General features: G+C 41.5%; 1 protein-coding gene across 3 annotated transcripts in view; it reads right to left on the minus strand.

The window, feature by feature from the left end:
- The window catches only part of DSCAM (DS cell adhesion molecule), a 439,612-nt gene that overhangs the window by 221,639 nt on the left and 192,159 nt on the right, over positions 1 to 25,814 (minus strand). For 2 of the 3 annotated variants that reach the window (XM_056858130.1, XM_056858129.1), the window contains exons 3-6: positions 9,864 to 10,010; positions 7,445 to 7,723; positions 4,930 to 5,205; positions 168 to 464 (exon numbers count right to left, since the gene is read on the minus strand). In XM_056858130.1, coding sequence (XP_056714108.1) covers positions 168 to 464; positions 4,930 to 5,205; positions 7,445 to 7,723; positions 9,864 to 10,010 — 999 coding nt within the window. Of the gene's footprint in view, positions 1 to 167; positions 465 to 4,929; positions 5,206 to 7,444; positions 7,724 to 9,863; positions 10,011 to 25,814 lie in introns of those variants that run through there. The other variant, XM_056858131.1, reaches the window with a different exon arrangement.

The following is a 25,814-nucleotide window of genomic DNA, read 5'->3' on the forward strand; positions in this document are numbered from 1 at the left end:
CTGAGTGATATAACATAGTTCCTACATGCGACTAGAAGAAAATGGAGCATAAAATGGCATAATTCTTAGCATTCCACGGTAAAGCTCATAGCATGCAGTAAACCTAGTCTTTACTACAATGAGGTTGTTGTTTGTTTGTTTTTTGGAGGAGCTGATTTGACAAGCACCTCTTACGTTTATTCGAGCCTGGTACAGGACGACTCCAGCAGAGTTGTTGGCAGTACAACGATAGACCCCACCATCGCGGACCTGAGTGTTGGAGATATTCAGATAGCTGACCACATTTCCCTCAGAGGTGATGATCTGGCTGATCCGGTGGGAGCCATCTTTAAGGATGGGATCTTCATCTAATGTCCATGTGATTGTGGGAAGAGGAGTTCCTTTCACAATGCACATCAAGGAAACACCCTCTCCTGGACTTACCACCTTCTCACTGAAGGCAGAAATTATTTTGGGAGTTCCATCTGTAGAAGGGAAAAAAGTAAACAATATGTATGTTGGAGAAATATATGAGCCAAGCATTAGGGGGGCACCTCTCAAGCGCTCATGCCTCAAGAAAGAACTGATTTAAAAAAAATGAAATGCCAGTTTCAGGGTCTCAATGTATCTTTTAAAAATGTGAAATAATACTTTAATCAAAAAGCAAGAAGTCACATTACACTGACCTTTGCTTCCTAATAAGTCTTTCTATACTCCTTTGTGACACTGTTTCTCAGTTTCACTAATTCCAGTTATCTCCTACAGTCAACCCCCACCCCACCCCAAATTCCTCAGCTGAAATGCTGATCCTTACTTTCCACAGCCAATTTGGCCCATAAAAAATATCCTGCTAGGTTCTCTCGTGGTATTTTGCATGGTAAAATTAGATGGGCTGATGGGGAGGGGAGGGCAATATGAATGTTTGACTAGTCAAAGGTATATATGGCAAAATAAGAACATAGCAGATCACCTCAGATGCAAGGTTTTTGCAGACGTGCTGAGCCCCATTATCAACACATTTAAACATACACTTTGTCACCATCCATGCACATATAATATCCTATGATCATTTTCCACCCATCAATTAATATCCCATCCTCCTTCAGAGTTCATGGCTGGGACAGAGGAAAGTCAGGTGTCTCTTATATATGCTGAGTTGCTATTAATATTAACATGCAAATAATACAGCCAAAAGTACATGCATCCCGTGCAAGTATATTGGTATGCTTAAGAAGCACTAAGAGCCAAACTAAACATGTAACAGCAAGGAGTTCATTCCATGGCCACTGACACCATTTTAGAAGCAGTTGTTGTTCTTTAAAAATTGCTGCAAGACTAGGGTTGATAACCCCCAGGTGGGACCTGGAGATCTCCCACAATTCAAAGCAATCTCCAGGCGACAGTGATAAATTACCTTGGAGAAAATGGCTGCTTTGGAGGGTGGACTCTATGGCATTATCCCCCACAAAGGTCCTGTTTCTCCCCAAACCCATCCCTCTCCAGGATCCACCCCAAAATCTCTAGGTATTTCCCAACCCAGAGTGAGCAACCCTATGCAAAGCCCTGATCCAGATCAGATGTCCAGTGCAGTGGCCCCAGGAGCTCCTGTTCCGTCCCATGCTTTTCAGGTGCAGAAACAGCCCCCATCACCATTTTGGAACTTGAAAAGGTGCAGGGAGGGGAACAAGAGCTTCTGGTGCCACTGTGCCATGTGCTTGATCTGGCTCAGGGCCTTGCAGCAATTTTTTAAAAACTGTAAACTGCTTCTAAGATGGCATCAATGGCCATGGGATGGACCTGCTGCCGTTGTCACCTTTAGTTTGGCTCTAAGATATGGGTGATAATTTCCCTTCCAAGGTACTTTTGGAAGACACAGGATGATAATGTAACATAGGAAGAGTAGCACATATGTTCACATCTTCTAATCCATGTCTTGCAAAATGCTAGGCACTGTTTGAGGGGAATGTATATTTCTCTGGAGAGGAGAAATAGTCCCCTATGCAAGCAGTGGGTCATTACTGACCCATGGGGTGATGTCACATCCCGACGTTTACTAGGCAGACTATGTTTATGGGTTTGCTATTGCCTTCCCCAGTCATCTACACTTTACCCCCAGCAAGCTGGGTACTCAGAGGATAAGATCCAGTTGATCCTCTGGGTCAGAAGCTGGGTGACCTCGGAAGGATGGAAGGATGAGTCAACCTTGAGCGGGCTACCTGAATCTGACTTCCGTTGGGATCGAATTTAGGCCATTTTCTTACCTTATAACATTTCTATCTGATTTTACAAACTGGTATTTGAATGTGAGTCTACAAAAATTACAGATTACAGCCCAACAAAAAGATGTCTACAAGACATCTGATATGTAAATGGAGTAATGATATGTAAATCTGCTAGTGCAGATTTCTAGAATCATAGAATCATAGAGTTGGAAGGGACCACCAGGGTAATCTAGTCCAACCCCTGCACAATGCAGGAAATTCACAACTACCTCCTCCACACACATCCAGTGACCCCCTACTCCATGGCCAGAAGCTGGCCAAGATGACCTCCCTCTAATGATATGCCTAAGGTCATAGAATCAGCATTGCTGACAGATGGCCATCTAGCCTCTGCTTAAAAACCTCCAGGGAAGGAGCGCTTACCACCTCCCGAAGAAACCTGTTCCACTGAGGAACCACTCTGTTAGAAAATTCTTCCTAATGTCTAGACGGAAACTCTTTTTATTTAATTTCAACCCGTTGGTTCTGGTCTGACCTTCTGGGGCAACAGAAAACAAATTCCAGGCTGCCACCTTGGCTGCGGACTGGTGAATTGCAGGAGGGAGATGAATTTAATACAAGAACATGTGCTCCCCCCTACACATATACACACGTGTGCACTCACACACAACTAGTCTAGTTCCAAAAGGGAATAAAACACATGCCACAGAAAATCAAATGCAGAATGACAGCAGTGTCATATATCAAGTGGTCCTCTTTGAATACCACACATTCTATGAAGGTTCAGGCCTTCAAACAAGAAGACTATGAAATTGCTTCATCTCCCATCTCATTTCTGCTCATCTCAAGAGTACACAGAAGCCAAACATCTTGCTACACTTTTTGGCATTCTAGATGAACCCACCATCCAATGGAAGTAACACTGTGGTACCAGTGGGAAGAAACAGTGCCAGCTCTGCATAATCCATGAGGTCCTTTGTGTTTCAGCATTTAATGAACACTAAAACATGTAATGCAGGGGCATTCAACTGAATATCTATCCATTCACTCCCACTCACATTGTGTTGTGATCCTAATGTATAAGTGAAACAGTGAAGAACTTTTCATGAATGACTCTCTCTCCTAAACATTTCCCACCCTCTTCCTGTGCATTAGCACAGTCATCTCTTAGAAGACAAAAACGCAACAAGCTTTTTATCCTGAATGGAAACTGACACCTGACAAATAAATCAGTGAACCCCGCTCAGTCTGCACCTTTGCTCCCCCACCCTTTACATTCAAGTGACAGGCTTTTTGGAGATGAAAGCAGACATTATTTTCCCAGCGAGACCTGAGTGTCTTTGAAAATTTTTCCTGCTGTCGTTCTCTGATAACCTGCTCGCTCTCGACTTCATTATAGATTATCAATATGCTCTTTAGGCTTTCTTGGTCACAGGAGATGGTTGCCGAGGTAACTAGGTCCAGGCAGGTAATCACTTTGTTTTTTCTATGACCACTCTAAAAATAGTGGCCAGGCCAGGCCTGCACTAGAGCCTCATTAGCTCTAGACAAATTGATTTCTTTCCTTACTTGATTATTATGTGGAACAGTGGGCCAGTTGCTTATTATGATTGCCATTTCTTTAACAGATATCCCATCTATCCATAAACCGATGCCTGGGATGAAACATACATAGCTGAACACTAGGGTTTCACTCTCCTTGTCTTGAAAAATGCATTTGTTAGCACAAATGCAATTTTTGTTTATCCCCTCTCATTCTGCTTCATGTGTATCTTCTTGCAAGACTTCTCACATGTAACAGGCTAAGAAATTACAGGTATAAAACTGCTGGACTGAGTCTGTGAGAACTGACTGGAAAATCTGGGTCAAGTTAAGAATGCATGTGGACTTTCTGCAAAAAAAGAAGAAAAAGACCCACATTAGCTGCCTAATTTGTACCAGCTGGCTAGAGTCATAAAATGCTCTTGTCTCTCCTGCAGCAAAATACAGTAACTCAATGTAATTTTACTGTGTTCGGCTGCAGCTACAGAGCCAGTTGCCAAGGTGCCACACTACTTAGCTTGCTGTCCTCACTGACCATGCAGTCCTAAGCATAATTGGACTCTTTTAAGTCAATAAATCAATCAATGATTTTATTTGTAGACATAGACCATGAAACAAATTGAGTTTACATTACTGAATAATATAGAGTAAAACAAGTACAAAATACAAGTAAAATTTAAATGCTTAAAATGTAAAAAAAAAAAGTGCAGAGGTACCCTTTTAAGTCAATTGCAGTCCATAGGCTTAGAAGGGTGTAACTCTTGGATTCCCCTGGAAAACTGGCATACAATAAATAAATACATGAACATGCTCACACTTCACCTCCACCTAGAACAGATCTCTGCTTTTCATCTACTTCTACTACTACTATATAATGTAAGTATTATTTTAACAGCTGTGAAGGTATCATATGGCTTTTGAGGCCAGTTTTGCTTCTTTGTTCAGGCTCTGCCTGGGTCAGATGCCCCTATCCCCCCACTCTATTTATTTATTTATGTCATTTATACCCCTCCATTCTCCTCAGCGGGGACCCACAGTGGCTTACATTGTTCTCCTCTCCTCCATTTTATCCTCCCAACAGCCCTGTGATGTCCAAAAGTTGGTTAGTCTATGTATGAACATAATGTACATTTTAGACAAAATGCTTCATAGTTCACAGCATACCCTACAACAGGCAATGACTGACCTTCTAGCACCACCTGAACATAGTCTTGTGCGGACATCTTGTCCTTGCGTACAAAACACTGGTACGCCCCACCATCACTTTTGGCCATGCCGTCCATAATAAGGGTCTCATGATTGACCCCAATGATCCTCACATTATTCCCAGGATTGATGATTTCACCATTCCGGTACCAGAAGAGTTCAGGGTCCTCAGTTCCAGTCACACTGCAGGACAAGGACACTTGACTACCCACACTGCTCTTAACTTTCCGTGGACTGATGGTGGCTTTGAGGGGCTCTACACAAAAAGGAAGGAATGGATAAGAAACATAACTTCAGAATGCAATAGAGGAGTAAATATTACAATGACTCAGACACACAGGGAATATGTATATCATGAAGTTGCTAACACTTGTTCCTCCTCCAGAGTCACTTCCAGATTTTTGTGTGCCCTAGAACAAGAAGCTATTAGTGGTAACTCCTAGTATCATTTGTCCTGTAAACCTGTGAAATCACCTAGATATTTGGCCCCTTGACATTATCATTATATCCACCCTCAAAATATCTGAGGTAAGGGGAAGTGTTTTTCAGGGCAAATGCTATTACTTTCAGGCAGCATCGTTCTATCACTTTTAAAAATGAAATCTACCCATGAGATCCTTAGGATAATGTGAATAGGGATCATAACCCTCAGCTCCACGTTGATGGGTATAATGATAGCAGGAACAAAAGCAGGTACAAGGTTTTCTCCATGGGAACTTAGAGCAGCAGCCACATGGACAGCCATTTTTTCCAAGTGGCATCATGTTAAGAACATTTGTTTGAATTTCATTCTTTGTTGGCATAATCTAATGACGTTTGAAGCAGCAAATAGCACACAGGGGTGTTGAGTGGCCCCTCAACATTTTCTAGGCCTCAGCATATACCCAGCACTTCCCATTACATATATTTGCCATTCACACAGCATGTCCCAAATGATCAGAGATATGTTTCTCCCTTCCATGTGCTTAATGCAGAAAATCCCACCATAACACTTGTACAGGTGCCATAAACATGATCACGTTGTAAAGCAACACTCTGGGCCAGTATTAGTACTTCAACAACCAACGACCAATTAAAAACTTATTTCATCCTACAATGTGAAAGTTGGTATGCTACATATCTGTATGTAAGACTGATAATCGGCTTATTTTATACAATAAGCAAGTTCAAAACTGCTCAAACTAACAAATATAAAGGTAAATAATTAACAGTCCAAGTACATACTCAAAATCTCAGAAGCCTGGATGGAAAGGAACATCTTAGACTGGAGCCTAAAACTAGCAAGGCTAGGCACCAAATAAATTCCAACTGAAAAGGAATTCCATAAATGGGGCTCCACAATGTAAAAGGCCTTCTTCTCTTACTTGGTGAGAATACACAGAAAAGGGCCTAGTCCAAATATCCTGATTGTCCAACAGGAACATATTATCACACAATATACAGTTATTTGTCAATAATATGATGCAACAATCATATAGCAGGACTTGCAGGGGGCATCTCATTTTCCCCTCCCCACTATTTTCCCTTTCCTAAAAGCCCCTATAGCCTCTCCTCTTTCCCTGATTCCTTCTCTCCTTCCCACCCACCAGACAGCCTACCTTTATCTGCACCCCTGTCTTCCGCTTTCCATCCTTGCCTTGCCCCAGCAGCCTCTAACTGGGAAAATGATGCCCCAGTTGTGGAGTGCCAGCTGCAGGGCCAGGCCCAGTTGCATGACGGGGAATCCACAAGGACTTGAGAGGGACACCTCATTTCTCCCTGTATCCCCTTCCCCACACCATTTCCTTTTCCCATCCTCCTGGCTACCCCCATATCCTCACCTTTTCCTGCTTCTTTTTCTCCTTCCCACCTACCAGCCAACCTTTTATCTACCCCCTCCCAATTTTTAGCTATATATATTTACTTCTTTATACTCTGCCTTCTTTCCCAATGGGGCCCCAAAGCAGCTTATATCATTCTCCTCACCTCCATTTTATGATCACACTTTGACCTCCTTGTGAGGCAGAGTGAGTGCTGACAGAGAGTGACTGGCCCAAGGTCACCCATTCGTGATAAGAGTAGGGATTCAAACTTGCGGCTCTGAGGTCCTAGTCTGATACTCTCACCAGTACACTGTACTGGCTTTCATGCAGTGGCTCCTGTTGAATAGTAGTGAGTTGCCAGGGTGTCACCACTTGCATGGTGACTCATGCAAGTTGTGTGGTAAGGAAATGGATTCAAAAAATTACATGGTTGACTTCCCATTGGTCTCAGTGTCAGAAGTGCCCACAGTATTTTTCTACAAATTTAGCCTCCTCCTTTGTTTGCTTTATTCATACATGGATAATATAGTGGTTTTGTTTACATTTTGTATGTTATGAATTAAGAAGGCTCTGCTGCCAAATATTTCACTTTTATCTGTTAAACAAAACAGACATTCTGCATGGAGGTCCACTATAAGAACTTATATTCTGTGTCACTTTGTGACACATTTGTGTATTTGCTAAAGCACTTACGTTTTATATGTAAGCGGCCTATCACCTCAGCTGTACCATAATTGTTCCAGACTTCACACACATAGTTGCCTGAGTCTGAAGAGCGGGTGTTTTCTATCAGCAGGCCCGTCACCGTTAGCCGGAACCTGCTGTCAGGCTCCCAAGGAACATTGTCTTTCAGCCAACGGTACTTTGGTGCTGGGTGTCCAGATGCTTTGCAGGGCAGCTCCACTCGCTGTCCTGCCATGGCTTTACGGTGTTCAAACCCATCCAGAATAGATGGAGCAGAATTTGCAGGGTCTAGAAAGAAATACAGATATAGTTATTTTTATGTATTTATTTACCAAATTTGTGCCCTATCATTCTGCCCAATTAGGGCCACCATTATATATAATATATACCACAAAACAGTAATTCAGACACAGGCAGAAAGGAAGGATCACTGAGGGAATGCCAGAAGGTGGGAGCACCTGTACAGGGCTTTTAAAATTAGCACCAGCACCTTAAATTGGGCCCAGAAACAAATCAGGAGACAGTAAAGATAGACCTAGACTGGAATAATATGGTCCCTATGACTCATTCCGCCCTGACCTGGATGGCCCAGGCTAGCCTGATCTCGTCAGATCTCAGAAGCTAAGCAGGGTCAGCCCTGGTTAGTATTTGGATGGGAGACCACCAAGGAAGTCCAGGGTTGCTGTGCAGAGGAAGGCCCTGGCAAACCACCTCTGTTAGTCTCTTGCCATGAAAACCCCAAAAGGAGTCGCCATAAGTCAGCTGCGACTTGACGGCACTTTACACACACACACACACACACACGCACACACACACATGACTCATTCCAGTCAAACTCCTGGCTGCAGCAGTCTACCAGTTGATGTTTCTGAACATTTTTAAGGGCATCCTTAAACAGAGTGCACTGCATAATCTAATTTAGAGGTCACCAGGGCATGTACCATGTGTGAATCAGTGTGGTATAGCTGAGTGTGGGAACAGGCCTTGGGAGATCCCAGTTTCAAATCCTCACCTGCCATGAAACTCACTGGGACACCCTAGGCCAGACTCTCAGTGGCTAACTTACCTCACAGTAGACTTGCTGTCCTCCCAGAGGAAGCAAGAAAATTTCCATCCCCCAGGCCCCACCAGGACTCTTCACACCAATGGAGCAAGAGGTTGGGAGCAATGAGTTGCAATGTCCCTCCCAGTTTGTACCCAGAAATAACATCACAATGCTCTATAAACTCACACATTTCTATAGAAATGAGCAAATTCCTACATCATTGTGACATCTCTTCCGGGTAGAAACCAGAAGCAATATCTCTCTCTGCTGCCCAAAGGCTCTCACTGGTTACCATTATCAATCTTACCTCCTTGGAGAGGGATAGGCTAAATATATATTAAACAAAGTATGTATATTACGTCTAAAACAGATGATTAACCACTTTGAAACCTTTTCCTCTATTACCTGTTCCTGATTAAATTGGACAGCAAATTAGATAGATAGATATAGAAAGATACAGATATGTGTGTATGCCCCAGTGTTCCTTCTGAGCTTGGAGCAGAGAGAGGAGGAATCACTTCCAACCTTAGAAGCACGGTGAAACCTCAAACATGATATCCCACCCCCAGGTCCAAGTTAAGGAGAAGCACTGGGGCTTGTTCATTCCATAGTACACTTTGGAGATTCTTGGGGTGACTTTAAAGTATACTGCAACTACTGGTATAATCTCCCTCTTCTTTCCAACCTCCTCCAAGTTATGCCTGTCAAGAATAGTGCAAAACAGATTAACCAAAGTCCTTCTGAGTTCAGATTTGGGGAAAAGGAAGAGGTGGGATTGACAACATGTTGTGCTTCAGAAGTGCTCAGAGTGCCTCTTAAGTGCACCATGAAGTCAGAGGTGATCCTACCCCTCCCTGAGAGGGATATGGGCAAGTTTTATGGTCAAAACTTCTGGTTGGCTATTAAGTTCAATCAAAATTTGTGGACACCAGGAAAGTCACCTTCAGAATAAGGTCCCTCCTGCAACATGTGTGCACACTATCTAAACACAAAGCATGCTTTTTCAGCTTTTTATTGATTCATCCTTTGGAACCTAAGCCTGTTTTTAATGGCTTGTTTCAAATATTGTGATGTGGTTTTAATTGTAATTCGCCGTAAATAGGACTCTGAAGAGATGGCATAGAAACATCACAAATAAATAATTTTTAAACATTTTAAACAAAATTACTATTCCTCCTTTGCAACAATTTTTCTCTCCTTCCCTCCTCTGGATGTGCTGCATATTAATGGAGGTTGCTCAGCAAATAATGTGTATTGCAGAAACTGTAACATTGATCTGTGTTTCCAAAGATGTCACCATACAAATAACTTACTGGAGCAAAACATACATGGAAGTTTTCCCAAGAAGATAGTTCTTCTGGCTTATTCAGTGTCATTTCATACCTGATACAAAAAGTCTAGCACTGTTGCTCTGCCGTGTTTCTCCAGTGTATCTGTGCCGTGTGATACATCGATAATTATACAATCCATCTTCATTCTGTACATCTATAATATACAAGGCTCCCGTGGATGTGATGAGAAATCTAGATCCTGCAAGATATAAAGGTATGCAACGTTTAACAAACCTGAAGAGCTTTAGAATTCTTCATTCTTCTGTCCTGGAGAATTGCAAATTTTCTTGTCAGACACCAAAAATGCACATTGTTGGCAATGATTATACTCCTGAAAGGATCGGTGTGTCAACACCTTTCTTTAACTCGACTGCATTTCCAAAAGAAGAACAAAATTAACGAACATCATATTGTGGAACAGTTCAAGAAAGATATAATTAATTCAGTATACACCACTATTGCAGCATAGACTTTGTAAAGCTGTTTTAAATAAAATGGGAGAGAGAGAGAGGAAATTACTTATTACATGTGAGTCAGCTAGTGCAAAATACAAAAGCATATTATTTTGTGCTAGCAATGAACCTGAGTATGAGATACATCATAATTACATGGACTGATCTACATAATTACATAAGAGGAGATGCATAATATAATCGTATCAGACCAAATCAGGCTCATTGTGCCACCCCCCACCCCCAAAAAAAAGTTCAAAAAAGAGTTTGGAATGAGAAGAGGAAGTGGTAAAAAGACTAGTGATACTAAAAAGAACCTTCATTGCATAACATTTTTATGAGGGGCAGAAATATTCCCAGTGGACGGCTTCCTTGGTGGGCCATTGCTGGCCAGAACTAGCCAGAAGGAAGCCAAACCAAGCCCCAAAAGCCAGTGTTGCAGAACAGTTCAGCTCAGCCCTGGCTGGCAGTGGTGGGTAGAGTTGCCAGTTCCAGGTTGGGAAACACCTAGAGATTTTTGGGGGTGGAGTCTGAGGAGGGTGGGGTTTGGAGCAGGGAGGGAAAGCTCTCCATTCAGTTGAAACTACTAAACAAGACATTGTCAGCATCTTCCTTCCTACTATGTCCTATTTTGTCGTGATCTAAACTAAAGGATTCCTCAGCCTTCCTCTCTTAAGATGCTTACTTATTTTGTGCTGAGACTGAAGTAAGGTAAAGGATTTATTATCACCCTTTAGTATTTGAATTGAAGGCATAGATTCCAAATTAATTGGAAAGTCTTTCAAGCATTTGAGCTTGGAACACTCAGATCACCACTACAAAAGAAGAAAAAAAGAACATTTTATTTTCATGGAAGAATACTTTCTTTCATTTTAATGGTATTTTATTCCCTGTTTGTTCCCTGTTTTGTTCCCTGTTTCTACCTATCTTGTCCTTTTTCTTCCACATATTCTTTCCAGAGCCAATCCTGGCTACACCCTTGCTCCCTCCTACTTATGTATATATCCCTTGCCATGCCATCCCTTGAAAGAGAGCTCTAGATGGGCAGGCAGTTCTAGGAAATGGAAAAGTGAATAGCTGATGCTCTAGCACAGAAGGGTGCTAGGTGGATGGATGGATGGATCTGTGGAATGGATGGCCAATATCTGTATTGTTAGGGAGGGGGATGCTCTCTAATTGCTAGAAGTTGTCCAGAGACTAGATGGAAGATGATCCAGTAGACCATGCCCATTTCTGTTCAAATCAAAGCCCAAATCCAGATTGAAATGGGTCCAGATAATCCTGATTAGCTATATAGCATGGTGATATCATCCCATTTGCAACATGATGTTCAAATGGCTGAGATTGTCCATGTGATTAATGGAGGTGGGAAGGAGATAGTATTGTAATTAAAAGCAAAAGAAGTTCAAAAGCAGTATGGGAAACCATTAATCAAATAAAAGTAAACATTCTTATAATTAAGGAGACGGGAAGAATTTCTGCCCCATTCTCCAACACCAGCATTTTTCAACCCCAAACTTGAAAGAGGAGAACTTTTACCACAGTCCTATCATAGTCCCACATCTATACCACAGCTCTCAAAAGGATTCCTAGTGGTTCCCTTTCCCTGGGGACCATATTTTTATCATGGATATGTTTCTCCATGAGAACTCACCATGAACATCACATTTGCATTTTATACAAATTAGAACTTTTTGCTCTGTTGTTAAAATAACATCAACTAGACATAAATAACTATTGCCACATGATAGAGAATTTTCATCAAACCTTACAGCTTGTCAAGTGTGACAAAACCTCAAGTGTTGAACACTCTGGGCCCTTCAAAAAGTGTTTAGAAAACCATGCAGACAGAAGAGACATTTATTGTCCTGAAGATCTTGAGAAGTGTCATATTCCCTAAGCACATTTAATATAATTATTCTTAATTTGCTATTACAAAATACATTCTTTTATTCATCTACATGATGTACTAAATAAGAATTTTTAAAAGCCAAAATCCTTGAGAAACCAGAGCTCTTAGTTGTTTGCAACAGTTAACAGAAAATGTAGCAAAGTTGCCAAACAACCACCTCCCAAAATCATGTATTCCAAGCACCACAGTTTATATTGTTCATGTTTTATAAAAATCCTGTAAAAACACATCGGCCCAAATGTGCTGCACACTTGGAGTGACGATGAATCTGTCTATATGCACTTCAATACATTCCTTGGCATACCTGCAACCATCCTTTTCATCAGAGTAAATGGTGATGGCAAAGCTCTAGAATAGATCCGCACTGGAGAGCATTAGCTTCAAAAGATCGCTGGGTCAGGCAGGGTGAATAATTTTAGCTCTTGATTTTCAGAGCTGATGAAAGTATACTTATCCAGTTATGTAAGATAATGCAACATACCTTGGAAAAGTGTATTCTTCAAGATGTGCAATTGTAGCATTTTTCACTATATTAATTTGCTATTGTCCCCCCATCAGATTTGTTTACCTATATGTATCTGCTTAACCTCATCCCATTCCCTCTGACTCGCTCTACCCTGTGCATAATTATATAAACCTGTATCAAGTCCCCCACCCCTTAGTCATCTCTTTTCTAAACTGAAAGATCCCAGAGTCTTCAGTCTTTTCTCATAAGGAAGGTGCTCCAACCCCTTCATCATCTTGGTTGCCCTCTTCCTGTACTTTTTCCAAGTCTGCAATGTCCTTTTTGAGATATGGTGACCAGAACTGCATACAGATTCCAAACGAGGCTACATTACAGATCTATACAGGGGCATTATAATATCAGCTACAATATAACAGCAGCATCTATGCAAGAAATGATTGGAAGAACTGCTCAAAAGTTATAGCTTAGTTCATGGGCAGACACCCAAGTAATAATGAAATACCCAAGTAGCACACATCTCAATTCACAAACCTCAAACAATCTTTTTTGCTTTTTGTGTGTCCTATAAAAATGGTGGTGGTGGTGACATATGAGGAGGGGGAAACTGCTGATGTGAGAAAGCCATCTAATTCTAAAAGAAAGCAGTGCAAGGGTGCAAACAGATGCATCCCAATTCATTCAAACAGCTTGCCAATTGGCTCCTTGATTCTAATTAATGAGCAGAACATGAGCTGAAGAATTTTGAAACATGAATGCTTTTCACTTGGCAGGGTTCCTGTACTCTTTTTTAAAACTATCATTAAAGTTAGGTGGGAACATTGGCAAGTCTTGCCTTAATATGGCCACCTTGCAGCCACACAAATTAGTAATGATAAATGTGATCATAGGCAAGATTTCTGATGCTATCCATTAGCCTGTATAATATCAAAGATTAAATTTTATTGGTCTTATTAATAATGCTCTGGGTAGGTTTGTACCTTTTTTTTAGTTGTTCACTAGCAAAATACATTTGTTTCCCAGCAAAATCATGAAAAGTGAGAATATTTTTAGACCATAACATTAATCATTCTTTCATTTGACTCTTTGCCTTGGAAGCTATGCTGTTACTCCTTGAGTTAGGTGATGTTCTCTAGGAAGCTTACAGTGAAATCCTAAATAGAGTTACCCAAGGTACCTTGTGCTGGAGGAAGGTCCTACCATTAGCAGAACAAACCCATAGGATCCACCCCTTCTTTAATCTGGTTTGGGAAGTGTTTTTAAGTGTTCACAGATAACTGTTTCAACAGTACAGCAAATGTCAGACACGGACAATGTTGTATGTTATGTGCTGTCAAGTCGTTTTGGTGATGTTCCATATACTTAATAACAAATATATAATTGATGTTTTAGGCTGCCTTATTTTTCTCTCTGTCTTCCCTGAACATGATTTCTTCCAGGTGGTGGAGGATGATACCACTTACTTCCAACTGCTGGTTTCTTAGCCAATTAACTATAATTGTCACCAACTCCTGTCACCAGGAGGCAACATAATGGGAAGGCTTTGGCCTCTATGCCCTGTTGTTGGCCCTCCAGAGAAACTGGTTGGCCACTGTGTGAGAAAGGACTAGATGGACCACTGGTTTCATCCAGCAGGGTCTTTATTATGCTCTCATGTTTTTATACTGTGTATTTACATAATTCAGACCTCTTCACATCATGCTACAAGATGCTTTTCTTATTTCTACAAAGAACGCCACAGAGTTTTATACAACTAGGTTTAAAGTATCTGATTAAACTAATGATGCACCCAAGCTGCCTGGAGGATTAGAAATGGTCTTTTTAAAATTTTTATCACTGATTTCCTTTTTTAATAAGTTGCTTGATGGTGACCACTGGTATGATACAGATAAACCTGAGGACTGACGTTTTTTTAAAAAAATGGACTGATATTAGGAAAACTCAACCTTTTTTCCAGAAATAAATACATATAAGCACTAGTAGGATGTTTTCTGTTATGCAAGAGAGGCACAGCATTTCTTCTGAACTGCAATAGTTAAGGTTATAACACTATAAAGCCTGCCTGGGTCAGAGAATCACCATCAGTTCATGTGTAAGTACTTTAAAGTGCTAATACATATGATTAAAATAAATCACAGTCTAATGAACCCATCACTACAGCCAAGAGCAGCTGCTCTGCTTAATGTAACTGCAAACTATGCCATGTTTCTGCAATTAGAGTTGCCCCCGTTTCATAGACCTATGTGCTTTAAATTTGCCTGGTTTTTAGCTCTCTGGATCACTTCATAGGTAACCGCTGGGTAACCACTGAGGGGTAATAAAACAACAAATGTTGGATGAGGACTATGATAAAATTCTGATTTTAGTAGACATTTCCCCTCCTTTGGAAAACTTCAGCCTACATGTAGCCCATCAGGAACGTCCTAAGCACTGTATATGGTAGATAATGAATTAAATACTCATGTTTTGGGATTCAGTGCACATGCAGCCCACCCCCCATGGGGCAAACAACACTCCTGGAGCTGTTCAGGTCCAGAAAATAGCATGGGGAGGAAGCTGCAGTTTCTCCTTCCTCACTCCATTGTCCCTATCAGAATCAGGCCCCAATGATGCTTTAAAATTCAGTTCTCAGTGGGAACTCACAGCTGCCACATGGCTGCAAGTCCCCAGGGCTATCATGTATTAAATGTATTGTGTCATTTGGACCTAAATGAGTGTTGCTATTGTTCTTCCGGTTGCTCTTCCGTTTTTCAACTTTGTGGGATGTGCTTTTTTTAATGTTTGCTTCCAGTACTGCATCTACCTGTATCTATTCATATGTTGATGATGCACATCAGCAGATGGCAGGGGCAATATTAGACCCCCTTCCTTCTGGGCATCCTACACTGTCAACCCCAGCATCTACCAACCCCAGTGGTGCCACAGATACACCCTATGAAAGTCTGCATACCAGCCAACTGATCAGTGGTGGGTGGCCCTTTAAGAGTAAGACTGTCATTCACAGCTGGTCCTTTGACAACCAGCTGGTCGGCTGGAGCGCGCTGGGGGGTGGGGGGGAATCAGCTGGTTGGCTGGAGCGCGCGGGGGGTGGGGGGGAATCAGCTGGCCGGGGGGACCGCGCTGGGGGGGTGGGGGAATCAGCTGGCCCGGGGGAGCGTGCTGGGGGTGGGGGGGAATCAGCTGGCCGGCGGGACTGCGATTCAGGCGGCTTCGAAGGAGAAACCACCCAATTACCGTATTGACCCGTGTATAAGCCGAGTTGGGATTTTTCAGCCTTTTGGGGGGGCTGAAAAACTCTGCTTATACACGAGTATATACGGTAGTTGCATTTGGGGGCTTATTTTATAAATTTTGCTAGTGGGGGAGGGAGTTTGAAGGGCTTATTTGGGGGGATCCTGCTTCTTTCTCCTGTTTGCTCTAACACAGTTGGATTGTGGGCCTTTCAATTTGCTACATTTTGCTAAAAGCAAGCAAGCCTTTGTCCTGCTGTTGCTTGGTGCGGGGGTGGGGGAATTGTTTCTTTGAGGGGCTGACTGTTTCCCATTCCCAGTTCAACTTCTTGGATTCTGGCTGGGCCTTCAGTTCTATTGGTTGGTTGGTGGGGTTTTCCTAGTTTTGGGGGGGGGGGCTTGATTGTTGTTGTAATTGGTCTCAGTTTGTTTAGAGAGAGGTTTTCTCTGACAGTTTGGTGTCTTCTAGTGCGCCACATCTGGGCTGGCAGCAGTGCCCCCAGACCTCCAGCTACCTGGCAGCATGTGGTTGGATGTGGGTTTTGTGGGGCATGTGCTGGCAGAGCATGCCTGGGTGCTGGTGTCTGGCCTCCGCCCATCGCATAGTGTAGGTTTTGAATGGGATGGCAAAAGGGGCCCCACTTTTGATTTTGTTGTGGTGTGCTGTGTTTCACTCTTAGACTTATCTAGACTTGTACTATTGGATTGGGTTGGTGTCTACTGGTGTAGGTAGGGCTTGTGTGAGTTATTGGGGAGGAAGGCACTGGCCTGTGCTGCTTGTCTCTGCTTTTCCACTAGAACATAGACCTGTCCTCCCATAGCTATCAATGGGCCATTTTTATTTTGGCCTGGGCCCGTGCAAAGCTATGGGATTTTTTGCGAAGCTCATGTGGGGGCATTTTTGCAGGTAGAGGTCCCAAATTTTCAGGATAGCTTGAAGGGACTCTCCTTACAAGAACCCCTCAAGTGTGGTGAAGTTTGGGTCAGGGGTTCCGATTTTACAGGGTCTGGAAGAGGTGCCCCCCTTCCTCCATAGAGAAGCAATGCAAAGTGAGACTTTGCATTACTTCTCTATGGGGGGGGGGCGACCTCTTCACCAAACTTGGGGGTTCTTGCAAGGAGAGTCCCTTCAAGCTACCCTGAAAATTTGGGATGTCTACCTACAAAAATGCCCCCCCCCCGAGCTGCGAAAAGCCGCAAAAAGTCCCCATAGGCTTTAATGGGCCGAATGTTTTCGGGAAAGCCAGAAAAAAGCCAATTCCCACATTGGGAATTCGACTTATTTTGGGTTCCCTGAAAAAATCAGGCCCTATAAACCCAATCCCGAATTTTACCAGATTTTTTTTTTGCACAGCCCTAGTACAAACTAGATATGAAAATTTGTCCCCATACTGAGCCACAGTCCAATTTCAAAACATTACAGCAACAGCATCTCCACACTTCACACATCAGCATGGAGGCCATGGTTCAAGAGTGAAATCAGCCCATCAAAGGCTTTTTATACAGTGGCTCACTGAGAACTTTTCACACCTTATAGAAAAGATTTTGAACTTCCTGGCTTCCATGCGATTTACATGATAGACATTTTGTTTGAGGGTTAATAAAAAAAATTCTGAAATTTCGTATTGGCAACTGCACAGAAGATAGGCCAAATGGACGGTGACTTTACTTCAGAATTTCTGAAAATCTTTGTTTGGGTTTTACATGCAGAACACTGAGTGTAATGAACCCTACATGAAGTGTTCTTACAGCACTTGGAGAATTCCCTCTTTAAAACAGAAGTTCTACCTTCCAACTTTTGGAATACAAATTAAATTTAGTGACAGATGCAGCTTTTAAAGGACATTCATGTAAGAGGGAATTAGACTTGCATGCAAAAAAATAGAAAGTGGTATTACTGATGTCATTTTAGACACAGAATAAGGGTATCTATGTAAAAAACCATTCTGTGTATGAATGTCTGCATCCTTAATATTTCTATGATTGTAATAAATTATATAAAATCCCAATGTGTGATAAAATATGTATGCTATATATTATACATAAATTGTGCTTTAGTTGCTGGCAAAACTGTTACGTTAACATACAGGCCATTGTGGAAATCTAGTTCAACTCTCTAAAATGCTGTAATGAAAATAATTATCATACCTAATTGTTGGTTTGTGTATTAAGAATTCATAACACAAACTGCTGGGAAAGTTGGGTATTTGAGATGCATAAAGAAAGGATTAATATGTAAGTAAACAGAGTCAGTAGCAAACTCAGTAAAAAGTTTAGGTGTCCAGTTCTACTCAACCCTCTTAATAATAATAATAATAGTCGCAACAGCAGTTAAGAATGCATGGTTCTCATTGAATTTAGCACATCAATGAGCATTTCTCCTAGATACATCAAGTCTAGTGACACTGATACATGTAAACATAACCTCAAGGTTGGACTACTGTAGCACATTCAGTGTGGGGCTGCCCTTGAAGACACCATGGAAAATGTAATTGACAAACAATGCAAAAGAAGTCCTTTTGAATGGCCAAAACATTTTGTCTATGTAACTGTTGAACTAAAGCTGAACTAAACCACAGAGTTTTTAGTGATTTCTAGAGAGGCATGACATCACATCTGGGTTTTCCTCAGAACTGACGCAACACCATTGTGCCAAGAGTGATTTCGTTCTTCGTTTTCTCCGGTCAATCTACAGAGTATGGTGAGGGATGCTGGCAGCAGGTTCTTGGCCATAGCAAGAGACCTGAAAACCCTATTGTTAATTGATTTGCTGATTGGTTTTTGTGACCCTTATCGTGTGCTTATAAATTATCTGCTGTTTTGGGTATGATGTTTTGATTTACTCTTAACTATTTTATAAGTTGCCTTAAATCACTGTTGGAAGCAATTGAGGATAAAAAAAAATTAATATAAAAAATAAAATAAATAGAATGATGACAATAGGCTGGCTGAGTTAGGATCATGCTTTGGTGGTTCTGCTTTTGACTGACTGATTCCAGAAGGTGGTGCTGGAGGACTACTACTCAGCCCCATGACATTTATGCTATTGGGGCCACAGGGGTCTATTTTATTCCCCACCCTATTTCATAACTGTGAAACACCTGTGAGAGCTCATCTGGGGATTTGGTATGGTTGTTAGCACTGTCTCGGCAAATGCTGAGTGATTTTGAGGGTGGTGCCTGGGAAGGGTGGATGTGGCATCACCTTTGGATGAAGTTCTTGTAACTTCCCCCAATCTCTATGGTAAAGAGTGTAAGTACACTGGGAAATCTTAGAGCATCACTATGGAGGCCACTTTTTCTCTCACTACTCAATTTCTCAAGGGTCGGGGACTGGAGCCGAGGTCAGGGGTTTACCTACTGCAAGCAGGCAAATTGCAAGCCTAGAAATTGGAGTGAGGTGGCACCACAATATATGGTTCACATGCAGCTTTATTTCTCTTTAACAGCTGAGCTGTGGAAGTCCTGAACAGATACTTCGAGAAAGTAACAGGATAGATGAGGGCCGATAAACTGAAGCTTACCCTAGACAAGATTGAGTACTGTTGGTCAATAATAAAGCTGCCTGAGAAGTAAAGGTATACCAAAAAAAAAAAAAAAAAACCACAAAAAATTGGGAGAATTCAGATTTGGGTATATTGTACCTCAAAAATTTTGGGAATTTTGTACCTCAAAAATTTTGGGAATTTCCTGAATATTCCCAAATTCCTTCTTGTTGGCTACAGCAGTTGCCATTCACCTTGATTCTCAAAGAGAAAGGCTGACTATAAACAGGAGTGCCAGACCCTGCCGGGTTACCAGCGAGAGAAGTACTAGAGGGGCTTGCCAGTGACAAAATGACATTGCTGGTGACATACTGATTTCACCCTTCACATGCCCAGAAGTGTTGTCACTGCATTGCCAGGAACAGTCTGGAATTTGAGCAAAGCCTCTATGGTTTTACTACAGCGCTTTTATGGAATTCCAGGACATCCATCCTGTGTCACTTCCAGTTTAAATGGGAGAGCCTTTCCTCCCTCCCCCCATTTCCTCCTGCCAGCGCCCAAGGCACTGATGGGCATCAAAGGAAATTGCCAGCATCACAAACTATAAATGAAGTAAACAATAAATAAATACATAATATAAACAAATAATGTCATCCAAACCAGATGCTGGTTTCAAGACTCAGTCCTGTATTTCGAAATGTTCTAGACACCTGGTTCATGTATCATGAAATCCAAACAGCAGTACATTCTAGAGGTAGATATGTAAAATTAACCAACAGGTCCCACACAAGTGAACTAGATATTATTCCCTAGAAGCAGTTGCAAGCTCCTCATTAGACCTGACTGTGCAAGCAAAACTGCTCCATAAAGCTCCATGAGAAAATAACTTCTTACTATTTAAACACAAGATTTGTCTTTCACCCAAAAAAATTTCCCAAATGTTTCCTACAGTCTGTTCCTCAGAGTAAAGAAATCACATCCCATTCATGGAAGTGATCACATTAATTAAAGGACAAGGACTATTGATATATGTGCTATAATTTATCCCAGAAACCTGAGATTTTTGATCAGTCATAACCATGACTTTTGTAGCTTGATCTGAATGTGTTCTGTTTTTATAATTGGAAGCATACCCCATTGTCTCTGTGAAACAAAAGAATACTGGCACCTATGTAGTGACTGACTGTGCAGCCAGATCATTTGCCAAACAGTATTAAAAACTCCCTGATATCACTCTAGCTCATTGCCCTTTACAGGCCATCAGCCATCAATTCAAGTTGTCAAATGTGATCATCGACACTCTTTCTGACACCACTTCCAAGCCATTAGTCTGATCGAAAAGCTGGGTCTTTGTTCCAAAATATATGTAAACTTATAATACTCACTGCTTCCAAGTTACATAAAGGTGAAGGTAGTCCCTTGTGAAAGCACCAGGTGACGTCACATGGCACCTCATTATATAGACCAGAATAGCAGTTACAGTGTTAATGTTCTACACACTGATACTTGTACTGGGTGGTGGTGTATCTGAAGGATATTTATAAAAATGCTTTGCAGCTAATTTGCCACAGCAGGACTGGGGAATCACAGGAGACATGTTCAAATCCAACTATACAAGTGGGGTGACAAAATGATGCCTCATCAAAAGGTTGATTCAATGTGCTATTGGAAAAGATGCAAATTTGACCACCTGGATTGGTATGACGTTATAAGGTGCATGTATACACACACCTGGGTTTGTCAGGAACACATGCTCATGGCTGCTTTCTTGAGCTATAATGTACTCCTTCTTCCTCAATGTGTGTAAGCATGCCCCCCTTAAAAAAATCTATAAAGGCCTATTTTTATCTTTGCTCCTCCCCTCCCCCAGCAGGCTGTCCTCCTCGTCCTATCTGCCACAAGGTCTACTTTTACCTTGGCCTCCCAGGTGGGTCCTGGAAATGTCCTGAAATTACAATTACAATCTCCAAATGGCTGCTTTGGAGGGTAGCATCACACCCTGTTGAGATCCCTCCAAACCCTGCCATTCCCAGGTTCCACTCCTCAAATCTCCAGGAATTTCCCAATCTGGAGCTGGCAACCCTACTAGGGCCCTGTGGATTAGGTGTGATTTCGGCTGCCTGTTGTCCTCTGCTGGCCAAGGTCATCTGTATTTCTGTAGCACTGAACAGCTCTGTACTAGAAAAGTGAATCTTCCCCACTTGTCAGTCAACTTTCCATTTACTAACCAGAAAGAAGCACCTCAATCTCAACAACTATAATTTTCGGCTGCAAACTCTGGCACTATTCCTTGGGTAGAAGTAGGCTTCACAACTCCAGATTAGGAAATTCTTGGAGATTTGGGACAGCCTGGAAAGAGCAGAGTTTGGGGGGAAGGGAGCTCAGCAGGGATGTGATGCAAGGCATATTAAAAAGGTAAGGTAAAGGTTCCCTGTGCAAGCACACTGGGTCATTCCTGACCCATGGGGTGATGTCACATCCTGATGTTTACTAGGCAGACTTTTGTTTTACGGGCTGGTTTGCCATTGCCTTCCCCAGTAATCTTCCCTTTACCCACAGCAATCTGGGTCCTCGTTTTACCGACCTCGGAAGGATGGAAGGCTGAGTCAACCTTGAGCCGGCTATCTGAAACCCACTTCCGTTGGGATCGAACTCAGGTCGTGAGCAGAGCTTGGACTGCAGTACTGCAGCTTAACACTGCATATCATGTGGAAATTTAGAATTCAAACTGGAGTGGAGCGTTGCAGATGGGAATGTTCCTTGTTCACTCTACCCATTTCAGCTGATACCTTTTGCTCAAGCTAGTAGATAGATAATCAATAATTTTAATTCAGGGTGAATTAAGGCCTTCAGGATATATGTCTCCTGTGCTTCCAGTGAAAATATTTATGAGTCAATTCATTATGCAGCCTTTTAAATGTATCTACCTTTTCTTGTTATCCAGTTCTATATTTATGCAACATTTCTATGAATTTCTGTTCAGTAAATACAAAGTTACAGCCCATATAATATCCTTCCAAGTAATTATAAATTGCAGTATTATGGAGTAACAAGGCATTCACTTCATATTAAATAATCAGAAATCCCTCTCCCATATGTATAATAACCAGGTCTTCATTGATACCATGAACTTGTCATGTGTTGGAATAATTTGTGGTTAGCACATCTGTGCCCAAATAGTGGCAGGAGTGGTTTTGCACTCATCCCCCTGAGAGCTCACAGGTACCAGATTTTGGGGGGTGGGGAAGAAGGGAAGGCTGCCTTGTACTGTGCAGCCTATGAGAGGGTCAAGAATAGAAGGCTACTTAAAGCTGTTTTCTTGGTTGTTTGGTGTGCTGTTTCTCACACTTTCCTCCTCATGGCAACAATGTGGAATTAGCAGTTGCTTCAGGGCTGTGGCAGGAATTTATTGGGTACCTATCTGATTGGCCAGGACAAGGGACCTTTTTTGCATACTTCATTACTTTGAATGTAATTTCGCTAACCCTAGAATAATTCATGTCTAAGGAGCCCTGTGGTGCAGAGTGGTAAGCTGCAGTACTGCAGTCCAAGCTCTGCTCACGACCTGAGTTCAGTCCCAACGGAAGTCGATTTCAGGTAGCCGGCTCAAGGTTGACTCAGCCTTCCATCCTTCCGAGGTCGGGAAAATGAGCACCCAGCTTGCTGGGGATAAAGGGAAGATGACTGGGGAAGGCACTGGCAAATCACCCCGTAAACAAAGTCTGTCTAGAAAACGTCGGGATGTGACGTCGCCCCATGGGTCAGGAATGACCCGGTGCTTGCACAGGGGACCTTTACCTTGAATATATTAAAACATTTTATTCCATATTGTTACAGGCCTTCACTCACATAACAAATTCAACACTGAAACTGAACTGGGTTTTGAATTTTCTCCTGTAGATTAAGTAGTTGTCTTTACTGAGCGTTCTGTGCTGTATGAATTTTAAGTTTTCAGATATAGATTTATTGATAATCTTTTGAACTAGAGATTCTCAGGCTGTTACCACACTAGGTATTCCCAGTGATGTATCAAGAGTTTGGAAATGTTATAAAAAATTCTGTTCGTACTTTCATTGTATTCCCACCAATGTATTAAGAGTTTGAAAATGTTGTAAAAAATACTGTTCACACTTACTTTGGCCCCTTTAGCTGTGAAGACGTCTTCCAACCATTTTTTAGCCATGGTATCCAAAAACCCTTTTAAAGCGATGTTTTTTATAACATTTCCAAACTCTTGATACATCCCTGGGAATATCTAATGCAGTAACAGCTTCAGTCTCAGCATTTCCAGTCTTAAAATTAATGAATAAATTTCCATGTGTTCTAATTGCTGAACACTAAATTCTTAACACTTTAATAACATGGTGCATACATGTTTGTTCTATCAACAAATGTGTAAACTGTAGTGCTCTTACATGTTTGAGTCTTTTGCCCTACCAGTTCCTTCTTTGTGCTCATGGCACAATAGGAATATGGACTGTGGTAGGTTTATCTGCATTGGCCTGTTATCTTCCTGGGTGCACTGCTTGGTGTAACATGCAACCACTTGGAATAGCGGTATACATTACACAGAGTGTTTTCTCTTAGCTCAAGCTTTTATTTCTCAGGTCTGCCCCTGGGCATATGGTTTCTACCCCATGACCCCACTAGCTCTGCCCCTGGGTAGGTGGTCCCTTGGTCAGGTTCTACCAGAGCTTGGGTATGCCTGCCCTTGCCTGAGTTCTGTCATCCAAGAGTTGGCATCTATGATGATGATGATGAGTTTGCAGTCCTATATATGGTGGGAAATATACACATTTTATTGCATCCCATATATTAAAAAACTACTTAGTACATTAAAAATAGTATATTAGGGAGCAGGTTCTAAGTCTTTTTTGAATGCTGTACTTGTTTTCCACTTACAGGGAATAATTAAGAGAACTTTAAACAATGTAAACTCTTAAATGTAGTATGAAATGGTATAGTCCAGTCTATTCACTCAGTGCTGTGCTACCTCCTCACCATATAATTCTGCTGCATCTCTACACCAGACCTTAGATAACAGGTTGTGAAGATTATTTTTCAAAAAACATTAAAATTAAAGTGGTATTAGACACAGTTTATATCTGATGATGAAGGTATAGGGGAGAAAGGGTTTTTGTAAAGCCATCACTAACACTACATGTTTTTTTAAAAAGTTGTCTTAAACTTGTTCTCTGGTTAAAGGCCATCAAAATCTATGGAATGTAATTTATAGTATAATCCTAAAAACATTTTCCTGGGAGTAAACGCCACTTTATAGGACTGAGTAGGATTCTGAATAGACCTGCTTCGATTAAAAACTTTAAGTCATTCAATATGGCGGAAACCTCCTATCATGGACAACAGTATGAATTAACTTGTCCTCGTCTGCTCTCTTGGAGAAGAAACCCAGGTTTGTATCTTTGTTTTTGGTTTCCTTTTTGTTTTAGGAAAGCTTATTGGGATAAAGTCTAACAACCAAAATGTGAAAAAACCACAGATTTTTTTTTAACCTAAAAAAATTGTTGAAAATAGCCAGCAACATTCTTTATATATCAGTAAATATTTGGTGAGGGCTTCAGGGCTTTTTTGTAAAATACCCTCAAAAATAGTACAAACTAGGTTAGATTTTAGTTTCGGCTATGGGTAAGGAGTGCTGTCATCTAATAAGGTCTGTTCTCAGTAATTACAGTGACACAATCTGATCAGCGAGGACTAAATATCTTCATCTGAAAGGGATCGGATGAAATTAGTGCTGATGTAATAAGTACCATTTGTCACTATTAGCGAGAGGTGTTGACAAGCCCTTACGGTTGCCATAGCAACCCTTGCAGTTCAGCATCTCTTTGTGTGGGTTTAAACTATAACAAGCCATAATAGTCTAGAAGCTAAAGAAGATATTGTCAAGGTAAGTTGATCACACTTTTTCTGTATTTGGGTCACTTAAGGCCACCTAAACCACATCAGAACCACATCATTGATCTCTGAAATCTGCAAATATTTAAGGACTTGTGAATTCAGTTCTAACTAAGTTTCTCTAAAACACTGTTGAGAAAATACAGATCTCCAGTTCACCATGTTGTCAAGTATATTGCACAGCTCGTGCAAAGCGAATGATGCCAGAAAAGAAATCACAGAGGTCAGACCAAGCAGCCTTTGAGATTGCAAATGAACCTACACTAAAAAGGGAATTATAGATAAAACATGCATGATGGCCAAAAATGAAACATGCATGGATGGCCGAGACAAAACAAACAGCTTCCAAAGGTGTGTCTATAATTGCAACTTAGCTTATTTTATTATCATTATGTAAGACCTATCGTTAGCTGGCTTCAAAACTGTAAGCCTTATTTGACCCAGTAAGACTTAATTCTGAGTAAATATTGGGCAGCGTAACATTCTTGTGTGTTTTTACATATCACCCGGAACACTCTCATCTTCCCAACTACAACGTATTGTACT

This window comes from Euleptes europaea, chromosome 12 (genome assembly GCF_029931775.1).
Source record: "Euleptes europaea isolate rEulEur1 chromosome 12, rEulEur1.hap1, whole genome shotgun sequence".
NCBI lineage: Eukaryota > Metazoa > Chordata > Lepidosauria > Squamata > Sphaerodactylidae > Euleptes > Euleptes europaea.